The 15,171-nt window shown below is 49.7% G+C and overlaps 2 protein-coding genes across 7 annotated transcripts in view; one reads left to right on the forward strand and one right to left on the reverse strand.

The window, feature by feature from the left end:
* Nucleotides 1-241: 241 nt before the first annotated feature.
* Nucleotides 242-13,866, reverse strand: LOC309849557 (uncharacterized protein; the record flags this gene model as incomplete). Its single annotated transcript, XM_082702201.1, has 4 exons — nucleotides 242-372; nucleotides 4,468-4,587; nucleotides 12,623-12,841; nucleotides 13,009-13,866. The coding sequence occupies 3 exons, from the start codon at nucleotides 13,864-13,866 to the stop codon at nucleotides 4,498-4,500; spliced, it is 1,167 nt and encodes a 388-aa protein (XP_082558327.1). The 3' UTR covers nucleotides 242-372; nucleotides 4,468-4,497.
* KIAA1614 overlaps nucleotides 1,943-15,171 on the forward strand; it is a 47,533-nt gene continuing 34,304 nt past the window's right edge. For 4 of the 6 annotated variants that reach the window (XM_082703924.1, XM_082703929.1, XM_082703925.1 and 1 more), the window contains exon 1: nucleotides 13,453-13,571. In XM_082703924.1, the coding sequence (XP_082560050.1) occupies nucleotides 13,525-13,571 (47 nt within the window). In that variant the 5' untranslated portion in view covers nucleotides 13,453-13,524. Of the gene's footprint in view, nucleotides 1,975-11,323; nucleotides 11,427-13,452; nucleotides 13,572-15,171 lie in introns of those variants that run through there. The other 2 variants (XM_082703927.1, XM_082703926.1) reach the window with 2 other exon arrangements.

The raw sequence follows: 15,171 nt of genomic DNA on the forward strand, positions 1-15,171 counted from the left end.
GACTAGCATGTTGTCTATTTTTCTACCTTGGGTGTCCAACCATAATGTCTGGTTTACATTAAGAAATATTAATTGGACAAATTTATCAAAAGATCATTTTTTGTATATTCCTAACTGCCAAAAACAGAAAACAAGAAACTATCCACCAATAAGTAAATGGATGAACAAATTGGGTATACAGTCTTAGTCTGGTAAGTCTACTATAAAAAAATAGTACACACGATGTAGCTTAAACCACAGAAATTTAGTCTTCCTTGTTCTGGAAGCTGGAAGTCCAGGATTAAAGTGTCAGCAGATTTGGTGTCTGCAGAGGCCTTTCTCCTTGGCTTGCTGATGACTATCTTCTCACTCTCTCTTCACATGGCCCTTTCTCTGTGGATGTGTCAAAAGATAATTTTTAAAAGAGGGCATGATCTTGCCTCTCATGTAGTTGTAATAGCTGTAAGAGGAACACATGTCAGAGATGTGATTTAAGTCATTAATGAAGGAGAGAACCAGTACCATGGCAAAAGAGAATCCCAAACACAACTATACAGACATCTGGAAAGCTGAGAAACATTTACAAATAAATGCAAAATCAGCAATATTTTGCTAGTAAGTATCCATGGGACTATCCACTAAATACAACAGGCTTCTCTGTGGATAAAAGTCATTTGCATGACTCTCCATTTTTCTACAACTTAAAGAATTATAAAATAGCTTAGACAATCTGGAAGGATGCAGTAGACAGTGTCCCCAGTGATCCTCTTAGTCCAATGTCTTTCCCGTTTTCTCCTACAGTTTAATTAATGTCTAACTCTTCCTCCCCAAAATATGCATTTAATTATCCAGTCATTTAACATAATTTTTTTAAAAAAACCACACAGCAAAATGCTTTGTTCTCAGATACGCTAGAGAACAATCCTTTCTGCCTTTAGCCAGTTAGCTAAAGCCAGCAGTCTGGTTTGGATCCTGAGGGAGATGGAATCCCCCTGGCCGCTGTCCTCCCGTTTCCTCTCAATTTTCACAGATATGGCCCAATTCTTAGCAAGAGGTATTATTAACAATATCAATATTAGCAAGGGAAAGACTTTGTTGTCTTAGCTTCTCTGAAGAGTTAGAAAAAGCTAACTGTCTTTCTGGTGATGTGTAGGGCTCTACCAACAGTGATTTTCACCATGGCTTTCCTTGGGGGAGAGAGAAAAGACTCGTGGGCCCAGCTCCCAAGGCAGGTACAGAAATGGAGCTGGATGCGAGGGGAGAAAGGTTGGGGGAAGGAGCCCCATGGGGAGAACGGAGAACAGGAGTCCAGTGAGGCTGTTCCGAGTGAACGGCATCTAGGAGGGAAGGTTAACAGCCGTGAACCACACAGACTGTGTCTCTAGACGTAGCAGCTTGTGAAGAGGTGACTCAGGCGGCTCAAAGGGCAGGACTTTGCCTGTGTTCAGTCAGAACTTTCAAGTGCTTGAAAACCCTCAGACACTGGCGCTGGCAGAAGGCCTTCTAAGAAGCTGCATAGAGCCCACGTTGGCCAGACCCCTGAGCCCACCTGAATGGGCTCTGCTCCCTCTGCTCAGGGAAGGGAGTGCTCCACGCCCTGTCTTGGCCCTCGAAGACCTCTCCCAGGATGCCCTGAAAAGCCACTGTGCGACAGGCACGTCACACCCTCGACACGCGCTCCCGAACACAACCCTGGGTCTCCCCCAGGGACTCCCTGGGGACGCTCTAACCTCCCCTGGGTCCCCCCCACCACTTTGCTCTCCTCCATAGCGCTTTTAAACCTGTCGGGGGCCCACCCTCTTGAGTCAGGAGCTCTTTGCCTTTTCTTACCAGCTGACCTGTTTATTACTTTCAAGACACTAAGTTTGTTAAAGAAAAAAAAATTGCCTAACAAACCAACCATTTCTATTGCATAATAATCCTTGTCCCCATGACAACCGATGCTGCCATTCTGAGTCGATACAATATCAGTCAAAAGCAAAGACACGTCTCACGGTAAATGGATAATTTCCATTCAGCTTCTTTAAATATTAGATATAGCTTCTGCTTTTCTCCCCATTTGGTGTCTGGGGACCCCAGGTTGGGAACTTCTGAGGGCTAGTGTTGAGCGGGTGCCAATCAAGCTGCCCTAGTTCTCCCTTTTCACAGATGGGCAAACGGAGGCTGTTAATTTTAAGGTGAATTGGCATAATGAAATTGGCAAAGAATCAGAGTAGAAACTGAGATTTTTTTTTTTTTAAAGTCTCCCTTTTTTGGTCTCTGACTCCTAGCACTAGGTTTTCTTTTCTTTTCTTTTTAAAATATTTTATTTATTTAATTTTATTTATTTATTTATTTATTTTATTTGACAGACACAAGTAGGCAGAGAGGCAGGCAGAGAGAGAGGAGGAAGCAGGCTCCCTGCTGAGCAGAGTTGAGTTTTCACTGTGGGACTTCCTTCGAAATGCTTCTGGGCCTAATGACCTGGCAGGAGAATGACATAGCATATATTATCACCCAAACCTACAGGACCTGAATTCTCTTTTTCATAGGAGACCCATTAATACCTTATAGAACTCTGGGGTTCTGGGGAACATTACTTTGGGACCTGTGAGCCCCGTCCACCATTTCCTGAAGAAGAAACTGAACTCCATGGAGTGACCAGGCCAACCTGCTCTCGGGTTGCCAGAGTCCAATTCTGTACTTTTCAAATCTGGGTCCATACCTCACCCACCATGTCCCTTAATTTAATGCCAGAAAAAACTTAGCAGGAGATCACAGACACGGAGGGAATTCTGCTCAGAGAGAAGCTGCTTCTGAGGCTCATGTGTGTCCTCAGCAAAATCGCCCAGGCTGGTGGGGGCAGGAGGGACCTGGGAAACAGGGACCCCACAGGACCACAGGTCGAGCAATTGCATGGCCAGGGCGGGGGGTCTGGAAAGGGCTTCCCTCTGGAGGCCCCAGATGATCCTAGTTCTAAGGCAGCCCCCCCGCAGCACAGAGGGAAGCCCCAAAGGCACCTTCCTCTCAGGAAGCACAGGCGTCCCCGGGCCACCGCCGACAGGCCCCTCCCTGGAGTGCCCCTGCAAGCTCGCATCTCCCGGCCAGGGTGGGAGAGCCCCGGGCCAGGGACCCCCAGGGGCCGCCGTGAAGGTGTCTCCGGGAGGAAGAGAGGAATCCGCGGCCAGGAGTAAGGGGCTCCGAGGGGCTCCAGGCCCACTTGCCTGGAGGCCGTGTTCCAGGCACTGGGCCCCTTTCGAGAACAGCCTCGGGCACTCGCTCCAGACACCGGAGGCCACAACGAGCAATGACGAGCTGCAGCTTTCCGGGGGGCCGTGGTGCTGCCATGGCTCAGATGTCCCAAAGCAGCTTCTGAGATTCGGGGAGCCCTCTCCCACCCAACACCTGAGCCACTCTGCTTGGCCAGGTTAGACCTCCATGGGCCAAGCCAGGTGCTCCTCAGAGTGTGGCAAGGGCGCACTGAGCAGCTGTCCTCATGCCTAGGTGACCACCCCCATGGAGCCCCGGGGACGGGACTCTGATTCGAGACGAAAGCATTCTTGGGACGCGCTGATCTGAGAACAGCAGTCTAGTGGGGTCTGGGTGGGACCCTCTCTGATACGTGACGCAGCCATGGGTGGTTTCCAAGCCTGGCTGGGGCTGGGGCGGGGTCGCTCACCAGACTTGTTAACTGTGCGCAAATTCCTAGGCCTCCTTGGGTCTTGGCATCCTCCTCTGCAAGATCAGATTTGGGAGGCTTGTTGGGGGGTGACTTACAGGCCACGCAGTGCTGCCCCAGTGCACTTGCAGGCACCCGCCTTCCACAAGAGGAGGACGGAGGTGAAGGACAGTGTTTAACCCACATCCCTGTGGACGTGGAGGGGCGATGTGGGGAGCGGCGCCCACAGTCCGAGACCCGAGCCCATCAGCCCTGAGAACCTCCTTAGAAAGTCTCTTCAACAAGTACATGGATTTCCACCATCCTCATTGCCTGCGTCGGGCTCTCTGCTTGGCTGGGAGCCTGCTTCCTCCTCTCTCTCTGCCTGCCTCTCTGCCTACTTGTGATCTCTCTCAAATAAATCAAATCTTGAAAGAAAGAAAGATAGAAAGAAAGAAAGAAAAGAAAGGAGTGAGGATAACCAAGAAAGAGAGAGTCATGGAAGCTGAAGGAAGAGACAGATCCAAAAGGGACCGAGCCACAGTCTCCTAAATCCCGCAGCTCTGGGCCCCAGCACTTGGGAGCAGGGCATGATCACTACGCAGTTGCAAAGATGACGGCTGTTTTCACGTGAAGGGAAGACTCATTCGGAGCTAGAATGAGCAACATTTCTTCCTTTTTAAGATTTTTCGTGAATAAACCTCCACAGAATTAACAAAGTTTTTAACCACAAGGCCGCGCGTGCAAGGCGCAGGTGGTTGCGCAGTGTCTCCTGGACATTCAGGAATGCAGCAGAGAAAAGTGGTGCGGGTGTGGTCAGCGATTCAGCTTGGTCTCCTCCATTCACTCACTTCGGGTCTGAATCCTGACTCCGCCACCACCTACTGTCCTGCGGGATACTTGACTTTTCTACACCTCATGGCTTTGCCTAGAAAAGTGAGTTCTTCCTGATGAGCATTGCTGAGAAGATTCTGTTAAAAGACACATATGAAGCACTTAGCGTGGTCTTTGCACATTAGCGTTTAAGAAATGTTAACTGTGGGACTCCTTCGTGGTTCAGTCCCTTAAGCATCTGCCTTCGGCTCAGGTCATGATCTCAGGGGTCCTGGGATGGAGCCCAGCTCAGTGGGGAGCCTGCTTCTCCCTCTTAGCCCCTCACTCCCACCTCCTGGCTTGTGCTTCGTGCTCTCCGTCTCTATTGAAATAGCATCTTTTTAAAAAAATGTTGATTACAAAAATAACCTAATAATAATTATTTTTAATCTGGTCAACAAATATTTATTGAGTGTCTACTATGTGCCAGGCAATATGCTAGGACAGAGCTGTCCAGCAGAAATACAATGCAAGTCCTAATGGTTAGTAGCTGTTTGTACTTCCTCTTCTCCTGTAAACTCTTTACATGCTTTGCTCATGTTTCCTCTGTTCTTTAATGTAGTGGAGTCACATCATGACTTAAATTTGTACTAGTCTAGTGACATGTGATTTCGAACACCTAGTCACATGTTTGTTTGATCATTTGGATATTTTTTGGGAAAGGCCTACTCAAGTCTTTTGTCCATTTTTAAACTTCATTTCTGTCTTCTCATGATTTTAAGAATTTCAGGTATCTGTTTGGCAGACAGATATTGCAAACATCTTCTCTGAGTCTGTGATTTGCCTTCTCACGATCTTAAAGGTGTTTTCTGATAAACAGAGATTCCTAATTCTAACGAAGCCCAGTTTATCATTTCTGTCTTTTAAAGTTGGTACTTTTTGTCCCTCTTTAGGAAAGATTTCCCTACCCCAACATCATAAAGATCTTCTCTTGTTTTCTCCTAGGAGCTTGACTGGCTTTCATATTTTGTTCTATGATCAATCTCTCATTAGTTCTTGTGAATGGTAAGAGGTAGGGGTCAAGGGGTCAAGATTTACTTCCTTTCCCAGGATGGATATACAATTGACCCAGCACTGGTTATTAAACCAGCAGCACTGGTTACTGCACTGCTATGGAGCTTTGGTTGTAAATCAGGAGCTTGTACATGTGCGAGTCTGTTTCTGGACATTCTAGTTCTAGTATATTCTATTTGTCTATACTTTTACTACTACCACATTGTCTAAATTAGAGTCACTTTATTGTAAGTTTTGATATTTACTAGCATAAGTCCTCCAGAGCTGTTCTTTTTGAAAGTTGTCTTAACTATTCTATATCCTTTACACGTCCGTATAAACTTTAGGACCAGCTTGTCAATTGCTCCCAGAAAGAAAAACTGTTGTAATATAGATCGAATGCATTGAATACTGTTGTGGGTTGAGCTATGCCCCCCCGACAAAAACCTCATATGTTGGAAGTTCTAACCCTCAGTACCTCAGAATGTGACCTTGTTTGGAAATGAGATTGTTGCAGATGTAATTAGTTAAGATGAGGTCATACTAGGGTAGGGTGAGTCCCTAATCCAATATGACTGATGTCCTTATAAGAAGAGGAAACTTGGACACAGACACGCACAGAGTGAGAACACCACATGAAGACTGAAGTTGAATTGCCACAAGCCAACTACCAGAGCTGGAAGAGAGGCGTGAAACATCCTTCCCTAGAACCTTCAGAGGGAACATGGCCCTGCTGAGACCTCGATTTTGGACTTGTGGCCTCCAGAACCGTGAGACAATACATTTTTGTTGTGTCAGACCCCCATTTGTGGTACTTCATTACCACAGCTCCATAGAACTGAAACAAATACATTGAACAATTCAGGAGAAATTGACATCTTAACGATAATTTTTCTGATCTATGAACATGGTATATTCCTCCGCTTATTCACATGATCTTTAATTTCAGTAATGTTTTACAGTTTTCTTTTTTTTTTTAAGATTTATTTACTTATTTTAGAGAAAGAAAGAGAGTATGTGAGCAAGGGGAGGGACAGAGGGAAAGGGAGACAAGCAGACTCCTCACTGAGCAGGGAGCTTGACGTGGGGCTTGATCTCATGATCCTGAGTTCATGAACGGAGCTGAAATCAAGAGTCAGACACTTAACTGACTGAGCCACCCAGACATTCCTGTTTTGTAGTTTTCAATGCAAAAGTCTTGCATTGATCTTTGTCAGATTTTATTCCTAGGCAAGTGATGTTTTTTGATGCTTTTCTTTATGGTACATTTTATAAATCTCACTTTCAACTCGTTCATTGCTAAGTATATAGAAATGCAATAGATTTTTATATATTGATATTATAGCCAGAAGCCTTGTTAAATTTACTTCTTAATTTAAAGAGTTTGTAGTTTTTTTGGATTTTTCTATAATAATAGAATAAGCAAATAATTTTGTTTCATGATTTATGCTTTTTTTCTTTTTCTAGTTGTATCATACTATTTTATTACAACACTGAATAGGATAGAATAGTCTATTGTACTGGATAGACTTTCCTCGTTTCTAAACTCAGGAAAAATGTCCCATATTTCACTACTGAGCATCATATTAGTTATATATATATTTTTGTAAATGTCCTTTATTAGTGAAAGAAAATGTAGGATCCATTTTTATACTATGTGTATATAATATGTATAGTAGGTACATATACTAACATGTACTATATATATACTATATTCATTATGTCACATTACTCTGTTTATTTTGGCATCAGTTCCTCTCTGAATTATTATAAACTTATAATACAATTCCATATTTTGTAGAATAAGCCTCCTCTCCTCCTTTTCTTCTTTCCTTTCTTTTATAATTTTTTTCTTAAATATTCTTGCCTAAATATAGAGTCTTGACTGAACTCACACTTGAATCTTTAAATTCAATGAAAATTGTCATCTTTATAATACACAGTAAATGTTGTGAGTACTAAGTATTTCTCCATTCACCCAGATCTTCTTTGACATATATAGTAAAATGGGTTTTTTTAATGTAGTTTCTATATTTTTAAAAATTATGAAATATGTTTATGTACATTATATATATGATATATTACACACATTCTACATATGATGTTATGTGTATACATATAATGTACATTGTAGGGCGCCTGGGTGGCTCAGTGGTTAAGCCGCTGCCTTCGGCTCAGGTCATGATCCCAGGGTCCTGGGATCGAGCCCCGCATCGGGCTCTCTGCTCAGCAGGGAGCCTGCTTCCTCCTCTTTCTCTCTGCCTGCCTCTCTGCCTACTTACGATCTCTGTCTGTCAAATAAATAAATAAAATCTTTAATGTACATTGTAAAGAATAATAAACATCCATATATTCACGGCCCAATTCAATAAAGCATTACTGTGCCTCTGAAACTCTTCTCCCCAATTGTCATCCACCATTCTGTTCCCACACCGAGGAGGCCATTATATAATCATCTGTGTTAATAATTCTCTTGCTCCCCATTAGTGTGACCCCATAGGCATGGCATGTGTCCCTACAGAATGTATGATTTAGTTTCATCTGTTTCTTTTCCTTGCTCTGTTTGCTCTAAAACCCGTAAGAATCGGCCACGTCGTTCTGTGTAGTTACCATTTTTCAATATCATTGATCTCTAATGTTCCATTTTACAAATATACTAAATCATCCCTTCTCCTATCGATAAACATGTGGATTATGTTCAGTTACCTTGTATTGTGAACAATGTTGCCATCAATGGGTTATTGCTTTTCTGGATTCTACTTCTATATTTCTTCATAGCCTCTCATATGTCTTAAGCAAAGCACTACTCTATTTCTGAGCACTTTTCTCTTTTCTCAAGATGGAAAACTGTCACAAACATGACTTCAGGTCTCAGTCATGCTCCGGCACCTTTCTCCCTGAATCTGCTTTCATTCTGTAGGTGAGAAAAGTGACTCGGCCCAGATGGTAGTGATCACTGACAGGCAGGCGAAAGCCAGGTGTCCTCTCCTTGTGCTGATGCCGCCCCGCCCCCCCCCCCCCCCCGCAGAGCAGGCGCCATAGAATAGGAGGGAGGGCATTCAAATAGTTTCTTAATCCCAGTCACTTCCCTGTGATTAGGATTATGAAATGAAAAGTTGTGGTTTGGACTTGGGCATGGGAACAGATGCCTGGCAGAGTGAGGGCAGAGGTGCGGTGAGGGGGCATCAAAGGCAGGGAAGTCTGAAGTCCTTATCTCCAGAGGAGGTCCCTGTCCCATCATCCTGGGGGACGCCCTGTCCAGCCGCCTGGGGGAGGGGTTCAGGCTGACGCCGGCGAGGTAAGAACCATGCTTCTCTTCTCCTTGGGACTTGGACAATTCAGGCAGGTGGGACATAGGAGAGCGTGTGTGCGTGTGTATGCACCACGTGCATGTGCACGCCCGTGTGCTGGAGTGTGTAGAGGCGCATAGCAAGGTGGCTGCTCCCTGGAGGTGCCCTGCTGTCCTGTTGCCTGAATAGGTGAGCCTCACCCATCCTGCCTGCGCTAGTGCCTCATTGTCTGCTCTCTCCTCCCCCATCTGTTTCTTCCTCTGAGAACTATGTGATCTCCCGATTTCCAGGCTCAGAATGGAAGCTTAATGCCCCTTCCACTGTCTGTGATGCTTGAGCACTGCGGGAGGCAAGAGGAAGGGCAGGGCAAGCAGGCCTGGGCGTCAGGGGAAACCAGAGGCAGTTAGGAAGCCTGCGTGCTGGGCCTGGCCCTGCCAGGGACCGACTCTCGCAGACCCTGAGGCAGGACTGGCCATGTGGAGCGAATGAACCAGATCCTTCAGAAATGACCTTGATCCTTGTAGCAAGCAGTGGCCCCTCTTCTCCTGTCAGGCAGCCTTACTTGATAGGGACTTTTTCTTTCTTTCTTTGAGCTGCTTGGCATTTAGTCAATGCCTTTCACGCGGCAGGCACGTGGTGGGGGCCGGGGACACAGATCCAGATCAGGAAGTGCTCTGTGTCCCATCAGTGTGACAAATGGTCTGGCCGCAGCGGTTAGGAGGCCTGTGGAAGGAACTGGGGAGGACGGCCCTGAGGGGGGCCATTTGAGCTGTGCGGAAGGTCTCCTCGGAGACAGCCAAACTGCATGTGAGGGGAAGCAGTGTGTTTCAGGCTGAAGGAAAGCCCAGGAAGACAAGGAGATCGGAATCAGCAAGGCCGGTCGGGGGAGCTGGAAGCAGTTCTGTGTGGCAGGCATGTGGGACGGGCTGTCGGGCTGGGAGCTGAAGCCGGAGGTCCACAGGCCTTACAAAGGGGCTGGAGTCTGAACACAGGACCCTTCTCCAACCTGACTGGGCCTGAAAGCACTTGGGCTGCTAGAAGGCTGACTCCGGGCCTTACTCCAGCCAAGAGAGTCAGAATCTCCATGTGCAGACCTTGGACTCAGCCTCTCACCAGTGTCCCAGGAGCATCCACACAGGCCCAGGCCACACCAGCCCTTGGCAAGTGGCAGGAGAGTTCTAAGCAGGGGAGAGGCGGGCAGGGAAGAGACAGGTCCCAGGGCTCTCTTGAGCCTCTGCTGGAAGGAAAAGGGAAGAGCCTGAGGGCAGACCCTGGAGCTATGAACCGCATCCCCAGGAGCCGTCAGTGGCCTCTGCGTGCTCCTCAGATCACGTGCCCCATGTCCAAGACAGGGGTGACCAGCTCCTTCTGGGGGTACAGTGGAGGGATGGCAGAGGCACCCTCCCACCTCATCCCACCCCCCCCACCTCTAAGGGTGTGACCTGAAGGACCATCTCTCCCCCCTCCCTTTATCCTAAGTGGAACCTGATTTCCACATCCAACATGGCTCCTCGCTCAAAGCTGTGTGTCCAGAGCCTGTCGAGGGAAGGCGGGCAGGAGGCGTGAGAGGCTGTGTTCCCATCCAGGCTAAGTGGAGGGAGGCTTCCTGGGATGGTGGGTTCCCCTCATTGTTCAAATGGAGGAAGAAGGCTATGTGATTTCTGCTTACCCCGTATTTTTGTTCCTCCAAAACACAGTAATGAAGGATTCTGATACACAGGACATAGGGGCCATGCTCGAGGTAACCCACCTTCCAGGGACGGGCACTTCACAGGACAGTGTCCAAGCCCCTCACCCGGACCCCAGATGCCCTCCAGCAGGCCACGTCACCCCTGCTTTGCAGAGCCAGCCCTGCCCTTGCCTTCTCCAGTGTAACTTTGACACGTAGTAACAGGGGAACCAGGCAGTTTCACACCTGCTGCCTGCGTTTATGCTAATTCTCCCCTGCCCCCAGCCCCGTCTGGCTGGCACCTGCTCTTTGTCCAAGACCCTGCGCTCCGTGATACCCCTCCTACCCAACACACCCCTCAGTCACACACCTCAGCTGTTCCTGTCAGCCGACCTTCACCACCACCCTGTGCTAGCCTGACTGGGGACAGCTCCCATGGGAAGTTTCTCTTTCCCTCCCCTGCCCAGCTTGACCAGAAATTCCTCAAGGACAGGGCCTGTGGGTATTATATTTTGTCTTTCCTGTGCCTGGCGTGTAGTAGAAACTCAATGCATGTTTGCTGAACCAAACAGAATCCAGATGAATGAGAAATACCTTCCCACGTGTGACTGTTGTGGTAATTCAATAGCTTCTGAGGATAGGCTTCTTGGTACATGTAGATGGCTTTTAAAACCTCTGTAGGGTTTAAAAACCATCCCCCTATATTAAGTGTAAAGTAACAAATGTAATGAGTAAACTGAAGGTGATTATTTGCATCTCAAAAGGGGGGGCAGGTTTCCTTTAAACATTAAGCTTTTGCTGGAACTTTCAGAAACTTGCCTTACAGATCATTAACTTCCGGGGGTGGGGAATAGGAGTCCTGAAGTTACTTACCTCTTGGAGTCTGGGCTCTGAGATGCCTCTGAAAAAAGGAAGGAAGGCAGAAGATCTGGGAGCCCCACAGGACTGGATTCAGATTCTGAGTAGACTAGCCGTGTGGCCTCAGGCAAGTTCTTTCACCTCTCTATAGCCCGATTCCCTTATTTCTAAAGAAATACACTATACTCACTTGGTGGGATTATTGTAAAGATCTAAGGAGTCTCTTAGCTCATAGAAGTTCCCCAATAACAGTAAGAGTATTGTTGTTTGGTTTGGAATTGCCAATGGATGCGAGGAAGAGGTCTTGGGAGGTTTCCAGAACTTTACCTTGGATAGCAGGAGTAAGGAAGGCAGAAAGTATCTAGACCGGAAGGGCTAGACCAGGGCGGCAAGCGTGTTTTTGCTCTCATAGCACTTGACAATGTTTTGATTTTTCAGGCTGACTCTTTCCATGCCCAACTCGCACAGGCACAGTGCCGGCCACACTCTGTGGCGTGGTTGAGCTGAAGGTCTTGAACGCTAGAAAGCCTACCACTTTTTATGAGCTCTGTGATCTTGGGAAGATCACTTAACTCAGTTTCATAATCTGTAGAAAAGAGACAATAACAGTACCCATCTTTTACGGTTACCCTATGAGATAAAGAACGTAAAGTGCTTAGCCCAATGCCAGGTACACGGTGCCTTCATAAATCTCCATAAATGGCACATGACTGTGTTACGCAGGGATCCATACTAACAAATGGCGGTAAGTGCCCTGCTGGAAGAACAGCTTGGTCTGGGAATATGGAAGGAAGTAGGGATTCACTTGCAAGATCGCTGACCCCAGACTTTGGAGACCACCCAACAGGAGAGCTGTGTGACCTTGGGCCTGTTCTGTAACATAGACGATTTGCCCTAGATAATCTCGCAGGTTCCTAAGTCAGCCCAAGAGCAATATAGCCCACCTCCCCAGATAGCTGCTCTCCGTTCTGGGGCAGCGGTGGGGGGGCTCACGCCTTGCCTAGATGCCCCCACCTACGACAGGGTAAGGCCTCCTCACTCAATAGCCAGGCCTCACCCGGAAGCCATCCATCCCTCCACCCCGGTTCAGGCACTCAGCCCATTGTGTGGTCTTGCTGCTGTGCCTGTCATCTAGAGGGTGACAGGACCACACAAGCACAAAGGAGCGCAATCCATACTTGAGCGAGAGGCTTGTCTGGCTGAAGGAACCATGAACGAGCGCTTTTCCCTTTGCAAAGATTTCTGGAATCTCCTGGGTCCTAACTCTCTTACTGTTTCCTGTCCTTTGTTGACAAATGTTTGGAAACAGGTGAGATTCGTTACCTCCCTCTGGGTGGAAAGAGAAAGAAAGCTCCGTTGGCAGGTGAAGCCCTTTGCGGCTACTTTCTCCCAGGTGTGGAGAAAGTGGCAAAGTCCCTTCAGGAGTCCCCAGGGCTCTGAGAACCCGTCCCTGTCTCTGGGGCTGGCAAGGCAGGTACCGGGCTCTCCCGCGGGCTGGGCAGGATGAGGGAACCCGCCACCACTCCGGGTACCCTCGAGCCTCTGAAAGGCAGAAACGAATGACCTTGACCTCCGAGACAAGGGCACCTCGGAGAGAAGGGCCCGAGTTCTCTGGAAAAGTTGTCTAAACAAAGGGCATTCCTTAGCTTCCCCCGGACAGCCGGACAGCCGAGCCTCCTCCCCAGCGCCGGGGGCAGAGTTCCACGCACTCCCGCGGAGCCGGCAGGAACGCCGCGTTTCCCAGCCTTGGCTCGCCGGCAGCCGGGTCCCACGCCGCGCGCGCCCCGAAGCCTCGCCGGGCCGGCCCCGCGCGAAGGGGGTCGGTCCCGCGGGGTCCTCCGAGCGGCCCGCGCCCCCTCGGTCCCCGCGCCCGCGCCCCGGCCCCGCTCGTCCTCCTTTCCCCGGGACGGGGGAGCCCGCGGCCGCCCGCGCCGAGAGCAGGAGGGAGCGGAGGGCGGCGGAGGCCGGGGTGGGGGCCCGGCCCCGCTCCTCCAGCCCCTTCCGCTGCTCCGCCTTTCTGCCCTCCGCGCTCCCTCTCTCCGCTCCCGGCCCGGGGCGCGCCGGGCTCGGCCTCTCCCGGCGCTGGCAGAGCCCATGCCGCTGCCTGCCAGCCCGGGCCGCGCCCGCTTCTCCCCGCGGACCCGCAGGCGGCCGGCGGCCCGCACCCCACCGCGCGGCCGGAGCGCAGGCCGCAGGGCCGGAGGAGGGCCGCGCCGCGCGGCGGGATGGAGGCGGCGCCCGAGGCGGCCCGGCCCGCGGGCGGCGGCCCCCAGTGAGTACGCGGGAGCGAGGCGCCGGGCCGGCCGGGGCGGCGGGGGAGGGGGGGGGACCTCGGGGAGCGGAGGGGAGGCGGGGAGCGGGAGCCCGGCCTCGGAGCGGACGGGGGCTCGGGGACACCGCCCTGCGCGTCCTTCCCGCGTCAGCCTGTGGGCGTCGGAGGCGACCCCGGGCTCGGCCGGCTGCCCCGGAGGCTCGGTGCCCCGGGGAGCCCCGCGCAAGGCTCGCGGGCTCCGGCGGTGCGGGTCCAGGGCCCGCCCGTCAGGAAGTTCTTTTCCTCTCACTGGCATCGCCCCGAATCCCCTGCTTTCGGAACCGAACTTGAGAGAAGAGGATTCGGGGGCTGCAAAGAGGAAGTTGGTAAATTCTAGACCAGCTGGTGGAGGAAACCATCTCGCCCTCCTGAAGATACTCCTTACACTTCGCAGGCTTAAGGCTGATGTGACATTTGCGCTATGTGCGTATTGTGCCTTTTGAACCACGTACACTCCAGAAACACGTGTACATCGAATTGTAGTGCACGACGGTGGAGGGACCTGACATGTCAGAGAATCCTGTGGAGAACTTTAGTTCCTATCCGAAGTGAAAAATTCACTTCTAATTTGTAATTCATGTAAATATGAATTTTTATACATGCGGTTTACTTCAAGGGAGACCTATCTAAATGTACGGTGTTTAAGGAGCTTTTTCTCGGCGAGTGGGGTAAATATTGTTGCACTGAACCACTTGGTGAGTAAAATCCTGTGCTCACTTTCACTCTCTGTGAATACACTGACTTCAGCTCTGCCACCGAGGAGCCGTGCAATTCTGGCGAGTCACTTAACCTCTCCCGACTGGATATTCTCATCGACAGAAGAAGGGGGGCTGGGGGAAGGGTTAATAATCACCCCATCGCTGAGTGCTTTAAAGAGCCCTGGCCTTAGAAGGAAATTGGCTTTCCAAATCCAGCCTCCTTTCAGCTCGTGTGACCAGATCTTTGTGTGCCTCAGTTTCTCTGTCTGTGAAAGTGAGGAAGATAATCCCCTTCTGGCAGAGTGTGTGAGGATCATTTGAGAGAGGGTGTTGGAAAGCTCTGGCAGGCCTGCCTGGCACAAAGCAGATGTGGCTAGGAGCTGGTGACCGGTCGTGGCCACCCTCGGAGCACAGCCCCATGCTACTGTCCTGTGGCTTATACACAGGGAGGCACCTTCGACCAAGGGGTCAGATCCTGTGTGGTATCTTCCTGAAGTCCCTCATCCCTTCTGGTTCCCCTTAAAAAGGGAGGTGCCTATTAGCTTTTAGCAGATCTGACATTCTCTCCTGAGACCGCCTGTCAGCAGAGATGGGGGCCAGGGATTGGGATATCTGACCCCTGTTGTTACTCTGGTCCACATTTGGCTGTTGTTTGACGCTTCATTGTGCCCTATCTGTAAAATGGGAATAGAAAAACTAGAACACTGCTCAGAATTGGCAGAAAAATCCCAATAACTTATTTGTGCCATCTAGTGATTTGCACTTTTCAAAGTTCTGTCCCCGGGTTGTTCGCATCTGCACAGGGCTCGATCCCAAGGCACTTTGGGGACCCAGAGGGTTGTTAGAGCTACTGGCCACATGCT

This window comes from Mustela nivalis (assembly GCF_964662115.1).
Source record: "Mustela nivalis genome assembly, chromosome: 16".
In the NCBI taxonomy this organism is placed as follows: Eukaryota; Metazoa; Chordata; class Mammalia; order Carnivora; family Mustelidae; genus Mustela; species Mustela nivalis.